Below are 17,962 nucleotides of genomic sequence, written 5' to 3' on the forward strand. Positions count from 1 at the left end.
TGGTGAATCCATCACCTCCCTGGGCAGCCCATTCCAATGTCTGATTACTCCCTCTGTAAAAAATTTCTTCCTAATATCCAACCTAAACCTCCCCTGGCAGAGCTTAAGACTTCTGATGTCTCCCAGGTTCTTCTACATTTTTGTTTTCATTGCCAACTCAGGAACATAATTCTGCTCCAGGTAGTTTCAGGCCCCATAATAATCTTTATAAATTTCAACATGTACAGAGCCAGCTCTGACAAGTGTGTTTTTTGTAACACTCGCCCTCCTGTTTCACTTGGATTTAAATCACAAAAGCTATCTGCAAACTATGTTAAAAAATATTAATATCCGAACGCTACTGCAAACGAGGCTCTACAAAGAAGTCTTGGTACCAAGTCTTTTCTGAAGGTTAAGAAGGAGAAATTCTCTATAAGGAGACCATCTCTGCTAAAAACATATTAATGATGCATCTCCATCAAGGGAAACTATTAAGATCCAAAAGAACTAAAACTCTAGAAGGTTTCACTTTTAGGAAGTGAGCCTCTGAAATCTTCCCAGCAGACTTCTTAAGAAGTCTTTCCTAAAACAGAAAAGTCCTATTCTGTTTTAATTCCTTTTGTTGCCTTTTTTCTGCTAACCTTTTCTGAGGCTGAACTTAAGGAGAGTCATAGTCTTCTTCCTAGGGTTAAGCAGCATTGATGCCAAAAAGCAATTTCTACATCTCTGACTGAAGGTTACTGAAATCCAGTTTCTTCAGGAAAGCAAAAAAAAACTCAAAAAGGAAATAAATATCTAAATAGTACTCCGACATTTCCACATTTTTCTTTTCCTTTGTAGGGAGATAGCAACATTCCATCTCCCAACAACAATCAACTGAAATATTTTCTAAGAATGACCTGTTCAGAAAGCTACAGTAAAAAAAAAAAAAATCAAAGAAAAGGCTATAAAACTGTCCGAATTTTCTCCAGGGTGGATGGTATGTGGAGGAGACAACAGAAATTAATAACTTATTAAAACAGAATGTTATGGAATAATTATGCAGAGGCTGTGTGTGTTTTGCCTCAAAGGCCTCATCTTTGAGGTAACTTCATTGTTACCTGCATGAGTTAACAATGTCTACTGATTGGACCATACAGATGACAAACCTATGTCCCTTTCCTGAGTTAAGTGAAGATGGCCTATCCACCTGTAAGGCACAAGTGAGAGTGACTCAGTTTGGTGGCACCCCTCAAAGCTAAACCAGGCTTTGCTCAGCTACTAGGATTCACGAACAGAGAACACCATTAGGCTCTGAACTAGAAGAGGCCCCAAAGCCTATCACCAAGGTCTGGTACAACATGTGCCTCCACGTCTCAACATCTGCTGGGTTGCAACCAGAGCGGAGCTTCCTGGTGGCAGAACACAGAGGCCAATCCAGTCTTGCGCTTGACTAGGGAAGAGTTAAAACCAACTAGCCCATTGTCCAACTTTTGGTTAAAACAAAAGTTTATTTTGAAACACTTGAGTGTTCTAGCTTCCAAGTCCACTCCAGACCATGCAGAAGCAAACAGTCTTCACAGCAGGACTTTGCACATTTAATGGAGAGAGTTTGCACCTCCCTGCTTTCAAATAACTCATTCTGCAAAAACCCAACAGTTGCTCAATAAAGTTGTTCAACATTTAACTGTTGAAAAATCCTCTTACTTGAAGGCTTATCCCTATAAATGTGATTTTGAAGGCTAGTCTGAAACACAGACTTCAGCTGGGTGACAAATGTATCACAAAAGCACAGGTGGGACTAGGAATCAGATTACAGGCATCACTGATCTCCTCGCAGGCTGAAAAAAAACACCAGGCTGTTCGAGTGGCTGGCATACTGGAGAACATACTCAAGGCAAAAGACCTGTCACACACTGCAAACCAGCTTCACATTTCAACTGTACTGCAAACCGAAAGGGATCAATAAAACTTTTTGCTTGGGACAGCTTTGCTTCCCAACCACTTGTCAATGAAACATTATTTCCTAAATTTATCACAATGTTATTCAAATATATTTTCAGAAATTTAACAGGAGGCACCTCTTTTTTTGAAACAAAAAAAGGGCATTAGAGCAAATAATTAATTTTCTCTCAAGGTACTAATTTGAAAGTCAGGTCAAACGTCCCTACCAATTAGGCAAGGAAATCTGTATTTCTAACAGTTATGCATAAAAACTGTAAATAAAACCAAGAGTAAAAGATGTAATTACAATCCCACATCCTGTCTCTGAAAACTGAATTCATCATGAAGAACCAAATTTTATAGCATCATAACCCTGACATTCCCAAACTAAATCCTACTATGGTACTGGATTTTATTATTTTACATGTATATACACACTCTGGCACAACCGTACACATCAGCACAAATATTATTTATATATGAATGTCAAAAAAGTACCTATTTGCCTTAAAATCTCTTATATAACCTAGTGAAAGATAAGACCAACGGCTGTAACAAAACAAAAAAAAAATCGGTCAGGAGAAAACCCAAAGTATAAAGAATCAATTGTGGAACATCTCCAAGGCAAAGCCCTAGAAAACTGTATAAAAATCCACCATATATCTAATAAAGTGTCTAAAAATCAATAAGGCTGCTTTAAGCATATTACATACTATTTACATATTAAATAGTTAATTTTTCTGAATGGCTGGCATTCAAACATACTCAGATGAAATGTAGCTAGATAGGCATTGATAAACACCAACATTTTGGCTATTCAGTTTTGTAAATCTAAATTTGGTCAGTCTTTACATCTTCTTTTTATTAAAATTCAAGTATGTAGATGCAAATTACTTCCCCTCCTTTCTGCCATTTAATTTTTGTAAGAAAATACACAGTTTGAAAGGGCATGTCTTATTCACTTGCCAGTACAACCGCTGCCTAAAAAAAACCCCATTTATTTTCCTCCCTTTTTCTGCTGACTACCGGAAGAAGCAACACTGTTATACTGCGAGCCCCAGCATCTCCCACCTCAGCGCATCCCTCGCGAACCTCTACAATCTAGGGAAAGGTGACACGTCCATGATTAACTTACTGCACAAATCTTGTGGGGAGCAACTCGGGGCACAAGGCAGGGAAGGTTCCGTCCATCTGCGGAACCTCAGCTATTCTGGTTTCTGTTCGACCACCCCCACCTCGGAGCACAGCCCTTCTAACAGAAGGGAAAAAAAAGGGGAAAGGCAAGCAGGCGGGCAGAGGCGGGCTGAGGGCTCCCTGGCCCACTGCCCTGCACACAGCCCGAACGAGGAGAAGAGTGCCAGGTAAAGTGGGTTTCCAAAAGGGAAAAGGCCTGGCGCCGCCATCTTAAGTGCGGGCGCAGCTCCTTCCCCGCCGGCCCGGCCATACAAAGGCGGGGGCACGTGACACTTGTCCAGTGCCCGCACTCAAGATGGCGGGCCGGGTCTTCTGCTTCTGCCCTCCCCGCCGCCCCCTGGCCCCTCCGCGCCTCCTTCTCCTCCCGAGTCTCCGTCCCTGCGGAGGCCGGCGCGGGCCCCACTTACTCCGGGGGATAGAGGCGCAGCTCCTCTATATCTCCCAGGAAGCCGAAGAGCGTCCGCATCTGCTCGCTGGTCACGGCCGAGGAGAGGTTGGTGACCTGGATAACGGAGGTGGGGCCCAGGGGGAAGCCCAGCGGGACCCCGATCCCACCGCTGTTCATCATGGCGGCGCTTCCCTGGCCGCTCCGCGCGCACCCGGGGGCGGGACCCGCCCACCGAGAGGGGCGCGCGCCGTCGGCCGGAGCGGCCCCGCGTGCGGGCGGGCCCTCTAGAGGCACACTCGGCTGCTTCCGGAGGAGCGCCCCGGCGGAGGGCGGCCCCTGCCGGCAGGGCCTCCGGCTCGCACGGGAAGAGAAGAGCCCTTGCTTCCCGAGGAGCCGCTTTTCCCGAGGAGCCGCTTCCCACGGAGCCGGCGGGGCCACGGTGGGCAGGGCGGGGCCGGCGCGGGCCCCGCCCAGGAAGGGGCGCGGGCTGCGAGAGGCCGCCCCTCCCGCGAGCTCTTGCGCGCGCACGGCGGCCGCTGCGTGCCGGGCTAGGGGCGGTGCCGGAGACCCCGTGGCTATCGCGGGCCTCTCAGGGAGGGCCTGCTAGCGGCTATGGGCGCTATGACCACCGTCCGGGCCAATTTCCCATTTAAATGCTCTTTTGGTGGCCAAGTTCAATGAAAGAGTTTAATCCCTCTTGGGAATAAAACCTTGAAACACCCTGTGTTGACTGCAAATCTATCCCACCTAAATTGACTTTACCTGGAGTTGAAGTTCTCGTGAAAAATTAAATTGGCTGGAGAAAATGAGACTGAGCACTTCGTGTGTCTGTGAGCACTATGAAGGATCAAACTGTTATCTTTCCTACATGGTACAGAGCTGTGCATCTTGGCACTGAAAAGTTTAAGGTTTCAGGCAGTTTGTAAGCCTTTCCAAAACCCGAACCTGAACTGAGAAGGGACTGAAGTGTTTTTGAGGTTATCTGGGCTGAAAAAATACTGCAAATTTGTGATACTTCCCTGAGCAAGTAGGTCTGTTGTTACAGAATGTCCATAGATAAGTCTGGGTATTGCTTCCTTTATTCAGAGATTTATTTTATGTAAAAATGCCTGTGAATATATTTAAGGTAGGACTTATTTCAAAATGATAATTGGTGCACTCATATTCTTCTTCTAAATTAAATCCATATTCAAACAGTAAAAGATTTAAAATCTAAGTTAAATCCTTTCAGCCATTCTGGTAGCTTCTAATTAGCCCAAGTTGAGAGACGTTTAACTGGAGAATTCCAGATCTTTTGTTATATATTGTGCAAAGTCAAACTCTGGTATGATTATTCTGTATAGTTTTCTTACGTTTTCACTAACTCACCTCTTTTAAAGATGGTTAGCAGAGGTAGAGGAGCAACTACTGCTTTGAACATTGTTATGCTTTCTCTTTGCATCTCTCAGTAAAGGGTACCAAAACAATTAGCTCTAAAATTCACAAAGAAAAGCTCTGTGATGTCAGAACTGTCTGGGATACTATCTTTCAGGTAAAGCCCTTAATACTACATATGAAATTCTGAGCTCTTGGTCTGCTTTTTGAAAGCAAAACAAGCAAAACACTGTTTAAATTTTCTACTTGTCAGTCCCCAAATGTAAAATGGTGAAGTCTTTAAATAAGAGCAACTACTAACCTTTTGTCTAAGTATTTCATGATTTTCCCACCAGGATTAAAAAGCATTTACTAGGAAATGTTAATTGCAAGTACCAGTAGAAAAATATTGGCAATTTAGAAGGAAGTTACAGTAAAAGCTGTTTTAGATGATCATGAGAAAAGTCTTTTTCCTTACAAGAAGTCACCTTTAGAGCAGACAGTGGGTGGTCTGATAGAGGTAGACACCTGTGTGGAACTTGCTGCACTTCCATGGGTAGAGAATGGAAATCATATGAGGTAAAATAAAGACATAAGCACTAGAAAGCTTTCTTTAGCCTTCTTTAAATGGAACCTTAAAGATTTCAAAAAGAGCTAACAATTATTTGATAAAAATAAAATAGTTCTAAGTTTTAAGTAATTTATGAGAAGTAAAATTTAACTTCAGATTTAACTAATCCTGCAGTATGGGTAAAGTTTGCCTGTGGAAATCCAAAGTCCTTGGATTTTGTTGCCTTAAGAGACCGCAGAAAACACGACTCCGAGCCAACTTAGTGTATAAGATAAAGAGAGTAGGTCCTTTAATTCCAGGCCTGAGGCCCACAGGAATACATATTGACGCGCCTCTCGTGTCCAGGGGGTTCCACAATTTAAGGTGTTAACCCATCCAATCCCAGATTTGTCCTCCCCCCAGCATGCCCCTCTAGAAATTGAGGCAGGGGGCTCTGGACCCCCTTTTCCTCAACCTCCTCTTCATCACAGCACATACAGTCCTTGGAGTCCCTCCAAACTCCTGGGTTTGAAGGTTGCTCTGCCTGTGTGATATCTTGTTGTCCAGGCCAGTGTGCAGACGTTCTTAAACAGAATGAAGGCCTACCTTGAGGGAAGTCTAAACAAGCTAATGGAATTTTGAACGAGTGATATGGAATGGGGTAAAAGTATTGGGAAAACGTGTAAACTACTGTGCTAAAGGCTGAGGGATACAATACAGCTACTTCTAAAATCTACAAAAAGCTAAAAATCCAAAAATCCATAGGCATCAGTCCCCCCTTTTAGAGGTTTGACAAAACTTCAATCTTTCCTAGCCTCTACCACTTATACTGAGAAAGTCTGAAGCAAGGAAGAGGTCCCCATGGCCAAGGAGAATCAGGTTAAAGGAATTGTTCACATGGAAAACCGTTGGACCTGATGGGATGTTCCTGTGAGTGTTGAGAAATCCAGTGAATGTTACTGTGAGACCACCCCTTATTATCTTTGAAAGGTCATAGTGTTTGGGGAGGTGAACATCACGCCTAGACTCCAGATGGGCAAGAAGGAGCACTGGTAAAACTACAGGCCAGGCACTTCAATCCCTGGGAAAGTGATGGAGCAAATCCTACAGCCAGCCATTTTCAAACACGTTAAAGGACAAAAAGGAGACCAGGAGTTGTGAGGATGGATTTACAAAGAGAAAATTGTGCTACCTGCTGGTAGCCTTCTGCAGTGAAATGACTGGCTCCACACATGAGAGTAGAGCAGCTGGTACTGTTTACCTTGACTTTAGCAAGGCTTTTGTGACTTCGTCCCATGGCATCCCATAAAACATTTTTCTTTGCTCTTTCAGAAGCAGTATGAGAATGCCACTAAAAGCCAATATATTTGTATAGCTTGTGCTATGTAAGTTTTACTTCCATACACAGTAACTTTACACCACCTGCCCCATCATACAACCAAAATTCCAATATTTTGCATAGATTAGTGATGCAGAACACAGGAAACGAGTATTTCTTTTACAACATGAATGTTCCTTCTCTTGTGAATTAATCAAGAAGAATTATCTTCAAATGCCAGTCTCCTCCTACTACTCACAGTAGACTGACTGTTCAAATTGACTGCTGATAATACTCCTATTTTCTTCAGTTTTGCCCAAACACATATTCCAGGTTGGGATATTCTTCTGCCTCTCGTAATCAGTCAAGAATTTTACTCCATGTGTAATTTCATGCACAGATGCTTGCCAAGTTCTGCTCATGGCCAAATTCTCAGTTCTGATAGTATGAATTGTTAGTAGCCAGAGCAGACAGTTAACAAGAAATCTGAAATCAAGAGTATGTGTTTTACCTATAGTTATTTCAACACATTTTTTTCTACAATAAAACTGCATGTGAAAGTAGGATTTTTGAAATATCTAATGCAATTCAGACTCACACCTCAGTTTAAACTTGAACTAACTTTCAAATACAGACAAATTGAAAAACGTTAACTTCGTAGCATTTCACAGACAATAGCTTTTATTCTAAACTCCAGCAGATCTACAGCGCTTCCCAAATGCTAGAAGTTGCTTTCACCCCCTTTCCGTTGTTATACCATTCAGATTTATCAGGTAGCTGCTATCTGTTTTGTATACACCTTAGTATAATTTTTGGGTTTTTTTCAAGAAGACTGCTGTGTAGAACTGAGAAAATATCTTACAGAAAAAGAACTCTTAATGCTGTGAAGTAATCCCCAATCCACCACAGCTCAAAAATTATATAAAATGCATTTTAAAAGAACTATTTTTCACAAAATAGAAGACCAAATTTATATACCTACCTAGAAAAAAATATTAAAATATTTTTCCCAGATAATTTTTCCTCATGGAGTAACTATTTTCCCCAAATGACAGTTGATCTAGAAATCTTAAAATCCTCCTTATATTGAGATTAACAGATGAACTATACATAGTCAATGTAAGTAGCTGAAATCCTTTCAAACCTGCTGCCTCTGATGGCAGTCAGCAGTACAAACTGGCATTGGTAAACTGTGAGATTTCTACATCTGCTTTTTATCTGTTTTACGGCAAACACATAAAAAAAATTAGTATTGTTATGTTGAGCATAGCAGTATCTGTTAGAAGAGTTGTATTAGCAGGTATATGAGTTTTACAATTAAATTCTTCTCCCCATAAAATTGCTTAATTCAAAAATGGAATAGCTTTTCTCAACTTACAATTACTTTTAAACTTACCTCAAAGTAAATTGAGAGACTCAGCTGTCAACCTGAGACAGTATTTTTATCTCTGAATCTCCAAACACACATTAACAGAGGAAGAACATCACTACCATTTGGAGACTGGAAAAATGCACTAAAGTGGGTAAAATTTGAGAATCTTAATCTGAGAACAGATTCTGCATCCAATTACTGTTTCAGGGCAGCATTTCTTCAGTCATTTATAAAATCTAATATCTGTTTTCCACTACTTATAGAAGCATTTAATTTTTCAGAAAATCCTCTTTTAAGCTGTATGAAAGTCTACATATCAGTAGATAAACTGTAAGTTTTTTGATATATTTTTAAAATTAGAATCTGTGAATATGTATGTGTAGGGAAAGGAAAAGATGATGTAAAAATTCAGCTTTTAATTTATTTATTTTTTTCAATTAAGTTGAGTGTCTGCTGAGAAATCTCCTACTTGATGTTTTTCTGGCAGGACATGCCATTGCAACGGTTCGGATAGGTGCCCACTACTTCTGGAGGGTAGAAAGCATCTTTTTTCTTTGGTGTGAGCTTATCCTGCTAGGAGACGCAGTATGTCATTCTACATAAGGGGAAGATGTTTTTAAACCTCAAAAAACCTTATCTGAACAAGATTATTAAAAGGAGTTGAACAGAAAATTCTAGAATTCACTTGGAAGAACTTCCTCTCCTTCCCAGCCAGTGTTTGTAGGAGCAGGACAAAAAGTTTGCTTCGTAGCATAAAAATACAGTAGAACCTTTATAATTGTGAAATTTGAAAACATACCTGAGTATAAAACTCTGTGAAGATAAACTCTAATGCTTTATTTACAATTTCTTTTTGAAAGTGGCATAAAATAGGCATGATTTGAGTTCAGTAAGTACTATGGCTGAAAAAAATTTTCGGTGTCTTAAGATGTCTTAAAATATAAGCACATCATGATTAATTCTATAATAATTAATTACAATCTACAATTAAAAGAACACCACACATTGCTTACTGCAGAGCCAGAAAATCACTCCGTGTATTTTTATAGCTTTTAAAATTAAAATGCAGCAGAAAAAAAAATTATTCAGAGGTTTTATCTGTTTGGAGGCTTTTCAGCATGGTTTCTAACCCTTGCATGCATCAACTCCAACCTCATCAGTCACTTCTCATTACAGTTAGCAAATGAGACAATTTTACATAATTATTGCATTTTTCTCAGGACTTAGTATTATGTCAGCTAACCAGCTGTTACAATCTATTTCAATATTTATTAGTAAACCTCAGTTTCTCTGCAGTGAAGCCATGGCTTTCAACTGAAGTAGTTTTTGGCAGCAGCATTCTCAGCAAAAATACCTTTTCCATATTCAAAACCAGTTGTTGATTATTCTACTGTGAGTGGAAGTTTTTCCAGACAAAAACGAATCAAATATGCTAAAATGTTGATGTTAGGAGCCTTGGCACAATACTTTCGAATCCTCTATTTTGCCAGTGCATACTTATAATTCAGTAGAAAGCTTTTTCCCCTTTTTGTTGGTTGGTTGTATTTTTTTTCTTTCTCCAGAGTTTCTTACACAAATCATCAACATTAGCAGTTAAATGAAAATTTCTCTGCAGAACATCTGGTTCATCTGCTACCAATTTCTCTGTTAAGACAGTCCTTGCAAAGTTTGTTCAGAGTGGTATTTTCATATCTGGCAAACAAGAGTGAATATTCTGCCACAGGTTTTTTTCATTAATTTGGACAATCCTGAAGCATAAACAGTTCAGCCATTTGCAGTGTCCAACCATGCCTCATGAAATGGATGCAGTGCAGAGCCATATTTCCCTCTGTGTTATGCAGCTGCAAAAATAGATGTTACAGGCTCCTGTGATCACAAATTTAATTCCCAGTGCTCTGAGGTTCAGGACATGCAGAAAAGCTTGTCATTTCAGCAAGATGACCTTTTAAGGAGAATTGTTCTTGGCCATCTCAGGAACCTTGCTAGCACAGTCACATGTTCTCTTGCATGCTCTTACTGCCTCTCTAAAACTTTTAATCAGGTATTCATATAAATATGAGGGGCTGAAAATATCAGCCATTACAAGCTACATGTTAACTGAATCTTTCACAGCTCAATAATATTTACCCATAATTGCAACTTACTTTTGACAAGCACAAAATCCTGGGCGGGGTATTTCTGATGTAGTCTAAAATACTGGTTGTAGTGCTCATCTTATGTTTTTCTTTAGGCCAAACAGCTGCTACTTTTTCCATGCTTATTGCTTAATCCTTAATACAAAGCAATAGTTCAAATTGCAGTATGGAAATACAATCACAGACAGTATCAGGAAAAGCCAATACAAGTAAGCAAAGAGCTGAAAATCCGGGAATGCAACAGTGAAGAAGGTCTGAACTACCAGGAGGGGTGATGGCTGCCTGTACTTGAAATGAGGCCCTTGGAACGCAGTAGAAGGGAGTCTGGAAACCCTCCAAGAAACTTCAGGGCACCTGCTGCTGCCAGGGCTGTGAGCCTGGGGCAGCTCTGGCAGCTTCTAGCAGGTGTGGTCAGGAGCCCTTGACACAGAGTACCCAGAGCCTTTGTTGCAGCTGCCCCAGGCTTGGGGGAGAGGGTGATGCTCCCACCCTTTAGTTGGTGCTAGGGAGAGACCTGTGTCAGAGCTTGTTGGATCAGAGGGAGTACCTGAGGCCTCTCCTGGACCTTACTTGCAGGTGCTGTGTTGCTAAGCAGGAGGAGTTACAGAAGTCAGCAACTTGTGCAGCTCAGGGAGAGACAGGATCTCCTCAGACCCTACACTTCTAGAGCCCTGGATCCCCATCATGATGCAGACTGGGACAGTCTGTCACTAGCAGAACCACAAGTGGAATACCAGTGGAAGGCAACAGCTGGAAACTGGTGGCTTCCAGCACCACATTTAAGGCTCCTGCTTATAGTACACTGGTAACATTTGGTGTAGCAGAGCCCCAGTTTCAAGGTACTCTCATAGATGCTGCAATAAAATCTTCTGCACACATTCCAAAACTGAATTTAATCTGAGGCGACAGAAATACTACAACAGAAGTATACTTTCTCTTTGAAAAAGAGAAAGTCATAAAAGCACAAGTTGGATCCAGCATTCTTAGGTGCTTGATGAAAAAGTAAAACGTTGAGTTATGAAATAATGTCCAAGCAGGCAGTAGATATAGAAAACCTAAATAAGGCAGGGCCTAATATTCCAGGGTCATCAGGGCTGTAACCTGTTAGTTAAAATCAGTTTTCTGCATAGAGAAGTAGGAAGTCAAGCATGGTAGTAGTATGCCAGATCCACATATACACAGAAAAAAGACTAAACAATTTGCATTTCTACATTGTTGTGTGGTTTCCAAGGAAACTGGATGTAAAGCTGAATTAAGCTCTCGTGTGAAATTGTGCCTAGCTCTTCAGTTTCTTTACCATGTAACCCTTGTACACCTCTTCAGGACACTCCTAATCTTCACCTTACTCACTGACCTAGACAGCCCTCTCTGCTGTCAAAATTACTTAGTTTGCAACTGAAGTCCTCGCTCTGTGACAGAAGCCACTCGCTGCCCTATCTGATTTCATTGTAAGACTGGGGTGTATTAGCTCTGGCTGAGGTGGAGTTCATTTCCCCACAGCAGGCCTCACAGTGCTGTGCTTTGCATTGGTAGCTAGAAAGGTGTTGATAACATACCAGTGTTTTGGCTACTGCTGAGCAGTGCTGGCACAGCATCAGTGCTGTCTCTCCAACATTCCCCCATCAGTAGATTGGGGGTAGGCAAGGTCCTGGGAGGGAACACAAGGAGGGCAGCTGACCCAAACTGACCTTAGGAGTATTCCAGACCATATGATGTCAGCTCAGATAAAAGAACTAAGAAAAGGAGGAGGAAGGGGGGACATTTGTTATTTACAATGTTTACCTTCCAGAGCAAACGCTGTGTGTGCTGCAGCCCTGCTTCCCAGGAAGCGTCCAGACATCACTTGCTGATGGGGAGAATAAAATTATTATTTATTTTCTCTTTGCCTGTACATGCACTTTTGCTTCAATAAAACTGCGTTAATCTCAACCTATGAGTCATTTTCCATCTTTTCTCTCCTGTGCACCTAGGGAATGGGGAGTGATAGAATAGCTTGGTGGGAACCTTGTGTCCAGCCAAGGTCAATCCACCACATGATATTATTTACAAAGTCTTTCTTTGTTGTGAATAACCCAGTCTTGAAATGAAATCACCTAGAACAGAGGCGTGGGCACTGAGATGAACAGAGCCAGGAACACAAGACTTTACTAATGTATATTGATAGAGTTACATCTACAGATACTGTAGAAGAATAAAACAGTGTTATGGAGAATTTCCTAGAACTTAAATAAGTCAATTTCACACAGCTTTAAAGAGCATTAGTTTATTATCTATTCTCCATGTGTTACCTCAGAAACAGTCTAATTATATACAAAAATTTGGAATGTTGAATAAATGCTGATCAATAGAAACATTACATAGCTGTTGACAAGGGAATAGTTCTAAACAAAACCAAAATAATCATAAATATTTGATTCTGTGTGTTGCTTATTGCTATGTTTGTGTTCATAGAATGCTTTCAAGTATATACACATCTTTTTAACTCCAGTCCAAAAAAGAAACTAAAAAATATTTACATAATAAATACATGGGAGACTTCATTTTTTTCATTACATCAGTTGAACTGATTCTTTAATGAACTATTAAGAACAGAAAGAATTAACAGAGTTTGCATGAACTCATTGCCAGGCTGAGTAACTTAGGCTGCTGATGGATTTTATTCTATTCAAAATGTAGTTTACGATGCATTCAAAATGAAAAGTGCCGATATTGTCTCTCCTCCTGCTGAATCCTGGTTGGAGTAGTTCAGGAGACATTTTTCTCCCACTCTCTGCAAAATCATTTAGTCTGACATGTTTACCTTCACACACTGACAATGACAAAAACACATTTCAATCCACTGAAAAAATCAAACATTTACTGAGTAAAATCAGCAAAATCCATATTTTATTAGATGGTTAATTTGCTAACTGACGGAAGACAAGCTTTGGCCAAGTATTTTCACAAGAAGTACTAAATCTCTTGCTATAAATCTCTAGTTATATAGTTCTACCACAGCCAAACAGTTTTTGGTAGAATTTTCCTGTGATACATAAACCTGAAAATTAAGTGACACAACAACATTTAAAACTTCTGTTATCATTAAAGCAAAATATAATACAGTATAATTTCTCAGTGATATATTTAAATGTACTGCAAAATGTATACAAAGTCAGTCCAAGATCAATAAAGAATCAGTTCTGCTTTTTGGACTTTTCCCTTCTCAAAGATACAGGTTTTGTAGAAGACCAAAGTAATTTAGGACTTGTCTGTATGTATCCCCATTAAAAGGCAGTGTGTGATAAAAATAACATGATTAAAAATAATGAACATGTGATGCAAACATTTTGCATTTTCAATAAAAAAATAGAAACTAACCAACAACTAAACACATCTTAGAAGCGGAACACTGAAGCCTGCCATTATATAGCTATGTTTCTCATTCTTTTCTTTGAAGATTACCAGCACACAGAAAATAAGTGAATTTTATCAAAATACAGCACATTTCTACTAATATATCCAAAAAATCGTTTTCTATGTAAATATTACTGAAAATCAAATAAAAAGAATTAAAATATACAAAGAGTTGTTAAAGGGTTTCAATTAAAATTATTAAAACTATACACAGTACAATAAGCAATAGTTAACATCTTTGAAAGAAGTGCAATAATATTGGCGTTAACTTATTAAAAAAGTACTGCCTGTTTATTACTGCTAGCTATGTATAATTTCTCTCTCTTCCAGCTCATTGTCCCAAAAGTAAAGGAAGCTGGTCTTTTTGCTAGCTTTATTAAAAGCATTTACTTTTTGGGTTGAAAAAAAGCGCTTATACTTGTCTCAAACTACCAACTTTTATGTAATTAAAAATGAACTGCAATAACTGAATATTGCTCCAATGATAGGCTAATCATTAGCCCTGCTTAAAAACAGTTTTCGGTCTTCTGTGGCACTTTTCCCTGGTCCATAACAACCGTATGAATTATCACTGCAGGTTATGCAGTCTCTATTCAATTACAAAGGAGAAAGATAATGTTTCTGGTAAACAAAATTAATAGAAGCATAACTGAACGTTTTATACAGTAATAAGGAACAAAGGCAGCCTGTGGTAAATCACTATTACATTAATGTAGTTAGAAACCCTTTAATGACTCTGAAGTGTCTAGTTCACATTTAATGTTACCTGTAGGAACAGCCCTTTAAGAAACCTCATTATGAATTGGTGGGTTGTAAGTACACCCTCCCTTTGCTCTCCATCTCACCACAGCAATTCTCCACCACTGTTCAAAGTTTCAAAACTTGCTTTGGTTGCCTAGCTCCATGCGTATGGTTTCCTTCTTGATTAACAAAGCAATGCAAAGGCCAAACAAAATCAAGATGTCTTTCATAATTCTTCCTGCACCATTTGCTTTTGTGTCTGTTTAAATATATATTACAGGCAACAACCTTAAAAACTGGCCATTTCAGTTTCATTTTTAAAATCTGTACGCTTAAAATGGAGTTCTTTTATAAAGGTAAAAGTATCGCCATTTCCACAAAATTCAGGATTTCTATCGCAGAGAAAAATCTCTGGGCACATTTCCACAGTACTGTTGAAAAAATTATGTATGCAAGAAAACCCAACTAAACATAAATCACATGTGGCAAATGAATATTGAATGACTACATTAAGAACAAATCCTGTATAATATCACAAATTTGTAGTTATAGTCTTCCTAAAAAAACACCATAAGCTTTTATTGCATTTTCTATTGGTAGATGTACACTCCAGAACTAAACACTTTTTCTTCTTTCCTGATTCCAGATTTAGATAGCAGATAATTATTCCACCTGACCTTTATTCTGTCCAGTCAGCACCACCTTCCATCTACCCATTCATCTATACAATGTGCACATAGCAAAGCCAACACTTCATATCCCCATTCATATCTACAGAAGTGGTTCAGCGTAACACATTAATATGTGGTGAATCAAAATAAAGGCAATAAACAGCTACAGGATAGACAGCCCTGCCATCTGTCCATTGGCTACGACTGAGGCTTTGCAAAGCCTTGCACGAAGTTTAGTAATGTGTATGAATTATCAAAAAATAAACCTACCATCTGTACAAAAAAACAACACAGGTTTGTTCTTGGAGGAGTGATCCTTAGATTGCTATAATGCTTAAAAACAAGTTTATTCACCATACGCATTTCTAAAATTATTTCTTGTACGTTCTATACAGTGGTTTTGCCCTCTTTAACCACAAGTTCAGTATTTCCTATACAAATTTTGATCATAATTCTTTTCGAGTTCTTTTAATGTATAAAAATATGCAAAATATTGTTTCTCCTAAGTCCTTCAATGAATCCTGTTGGCTTATCCCCACAATCAAAGGTACTTATGAAGAAACTTCTCGTACAATGATGAGTTCCACAGCATTCTGAAAAGTCTTTAGCAAAGATACAGCTTGTCCATGATCAATATTGATGAAGCTGTAGCCATTAGCCTAAAAGGAAATATTTAAAACTCAAAATGACAGTCTCATATGCCATGTTAGTGAAACACAACTCATATTTCATGTTAGTTTTTTTAAGCTTTAAGGTTTAAAATAACCAAATTCTATATGAATGCAGAGAATAAAACACAGCAGATTTGCAGATTAGTTGAACATGTATCTGTATGCTACAAAAAAACCTGAACTACTGTGTCAGCCTTGGAAAAATTTTGCAAATAACCAAAGGAAAACCAAACTTTGAACCATTAACATCACACATCTAATTTATCAGTCTTAATACAGACACACCAGAAAACCCCTAAACCTTGTACAAATCACCTTGTACAAACCTTGTACAAATTTTAAGTAACAGAATATTAGAAATGGCATTTGTGATAAATTAAAACTATTGAAGCCCGTAACAAAAAACATTAATAGCACAGGGAGCCATTTTAGGGTGTGAGACCTCTGGAGGTCATCCCCAAATTGAATGTGCCTATGACTCTAAACAACATTGTTACTGTTGAACAAGTTTGTCTTGGCAAACACAGGCAAGCCTAAGCAGCCTTAAAAAACAGGGAAAACGTGGCTATGGTTCAACTTCTCCAAGTACTACTGCAAATTCACATTCAGTTCGGGCAGCAAAATCTTGCAGAAGGACAGATTCATCCAGTTTAACTGTTATTGCTTCCAGCTGTGCATCCCACCTTTCTCCCTGAGCTGCTTATGTGGTGACAGAGTGAACTTGCCATGCTCTCTGTGCCTTAGCTGTGCCACTTTGAAAGCTGCAGTTCCTTATCCCATCACCGAACACCTGCAGTTGTTACCAGCTGAATCCTTGGTTATTAAACCAGTGGTTTTCAAATCTTTCTAGGGTTGCAGAGGAAGACTTAAATACACTGTTCAGAAAGCAAAAGCAGCAACAACCATCCCAAATCATAATTTGCACAGAATGTCCTAGCCCTAGTCTTAAGTCTTACTTGCAATTATCAAGTCGCTAGTTGTGTAGAATATTTTATTAGACATATGGATTAGACATGCACTGTAATATGCATGCCTATTGCATGTTTTACAGAGAACGCTGCAAAATCAAGCATAAGCAAAGGCATTTTGGGAGAGATGATATTCAGTAAAAAACCCCACAAATTGTCTGAGTGGTAACAAGACAGAGTGGGGCTGTCATTACATCATGACTGGAATTATCACAGGTATAAAGAACGTGCTGTTACATAAAAAATATTCTTACTTATGAGAAAGGAAGCAGCCTCTAATTGTCTAAGCATGAAAATGCAACTTCACCTTTAGCTCTTTTTCAAACTATGAATTCCTCATTAAACAAAAATCTTTAATTTGAAGAATTAGACTAAGTTTTCAATTTGGCTTTGTTTTAGAAAACTGGTCACAGGATGTTGTGGTTTCATGGAGATACTAGTGGGGACGGTGGTGTTTGGTTTTGGGTTTTTTGTTTGTTCTGTTTTTAGAAAACTAAAATGCATCAGAGTCGACTCCACCAACATTCTCAAGTCACTAATGTGGTGAATAATTATTTTTAACAAGCTTTGCAACTTTAAGGGTAGCTACAACAATGTTCAAATGTCCCCTTAGCCCATTTCCTTAAGAAACTGTTCATTTCTCTGACCCCTCCCCAGATAGCTTAATGAGTTCAATAGACAAATACAAACAAATGTGATACAGAAGAGGTCTGAAAGGTACAGACACAGATTAAAGAACTACACAGCTTGCAGCCCAGAAGCCATGACTCCTGAACCTGGTGCACTGGCAGCAGATGGGGCAGCCAAGGAGGTCCCTGCTGGGAGGCAGCTTCTGCATGTCCAGACTGCCAGTGGAGGAGAAGCAGCAAGGGCTGGCAGGAACTGCAGGGTGGAGAGGGATTAGCAGCAAGATGCAGCTGGGGAGAGGGGTTGTGAGGGGTAACTGCTGGTGTTCTGATAACACATTATTCAGAACACTGCATGTGAACAACCATAAAATGAAAAACTGAATGACAGTAAAGCCTACTGAAATGCTCATGTTCCACCTTAAATGACGTTTTGTCATTCTTTTTTGCTTTTAGAAGTGTGAAAAATGTTCGGAATTTGAAAAAATGATCCACCATGCTTCAGTCCACATCACCTATCCTGATGCTAGGCGGAAGAAAATTAATAGCATCATCCCAGAATATAAGAAAAAAATCTGGAAAAGATACTGGTAATCTATCTAAAAATTAAACATTCTGCTCTTAGGTGCAAACTAAAAATGAACTGGTATATTACATAGGCTAATTAATTAGGTGATTAC

General features: G+C 39.4%; 2 protein-coding genes and 1 long non-coding RNA gene across 9 annotated transcripts in view; 1 reads left to right on the forward strand and 2 right to left on the reverse strand.

Annotated features, from left to right (window-relative positions):
• SREK1 (splicing regulatory glutamic acid and lysine rich protein 1) overlaps window positions 1-3,900 on the reverse strand; it is a 38,865-nt gene extending 34,965 nt beyond the window's left edge. Inside the window, exon 1 of the mRNA XM_051788357.1 lies at window positions 3,504-3,900. Coding sequence (XP_051644317.1) covers window positions 3,504-3,664 — 161 coding nt within the window. The 5' untranslated portion in view covers window positions 3,665-3,900. The remainder of the gene's footprint in view (window positions 1-3,503) is intronic.
• A 43-nt stretch (window positions 3,901-3,943) lies between these two features.
• On the forward strand, window positions 3,944-17,961 carry LOC127471457 (uncharacterized). The gene is made up of 3 exons (XR_007904656.1): window positions 3,944-5,015; window positions 6,202-6,317; window positions 17,739-17,961. It is a non-coding gene; the product is annotated as an uncharacterized LOC127471457 (long non-coding RNA).
• The window catches only part of ERBIN (erbb2 interacting protein), a 111,446-nt gene continuing 105,943 nt past the window's right edge, over window positions 12,460-17,962 (reverse strand). For all 7 annotated transcript variants that reach the window (XM_051788344.1, XM_051788345.1, XM_051788341.1 and 4 more), the window contains one exon: window positions 12,460-15,676. In XM_051788344.1, the coding sequence (XP_051644304.1) occupies window positions 15,569-15,676 (108 nt within the window). In that variant the 3' untranslated portion in view covers window positions 12,460-15,568. The remainder of the gene's footprint in view (window positions 15,677-17,962) is intronic.

This window comes from Manacus candei, unplaced genomic scaffold (genome assembly GCF_025592945.1).
Source record: "Manacus candei isolate 608988 ecotype Guabito, Panama unplaced genomic scaffold, ASM2559294v1 h1tg000024l, whole genome shotgun sequence".
Taxonomy (NCBI): domain Eukaryota; kingdom Metazoa; phylum Chordata; class Aves; order Passeriformes; family Pipridae; genus Manacus; species Manacus candei.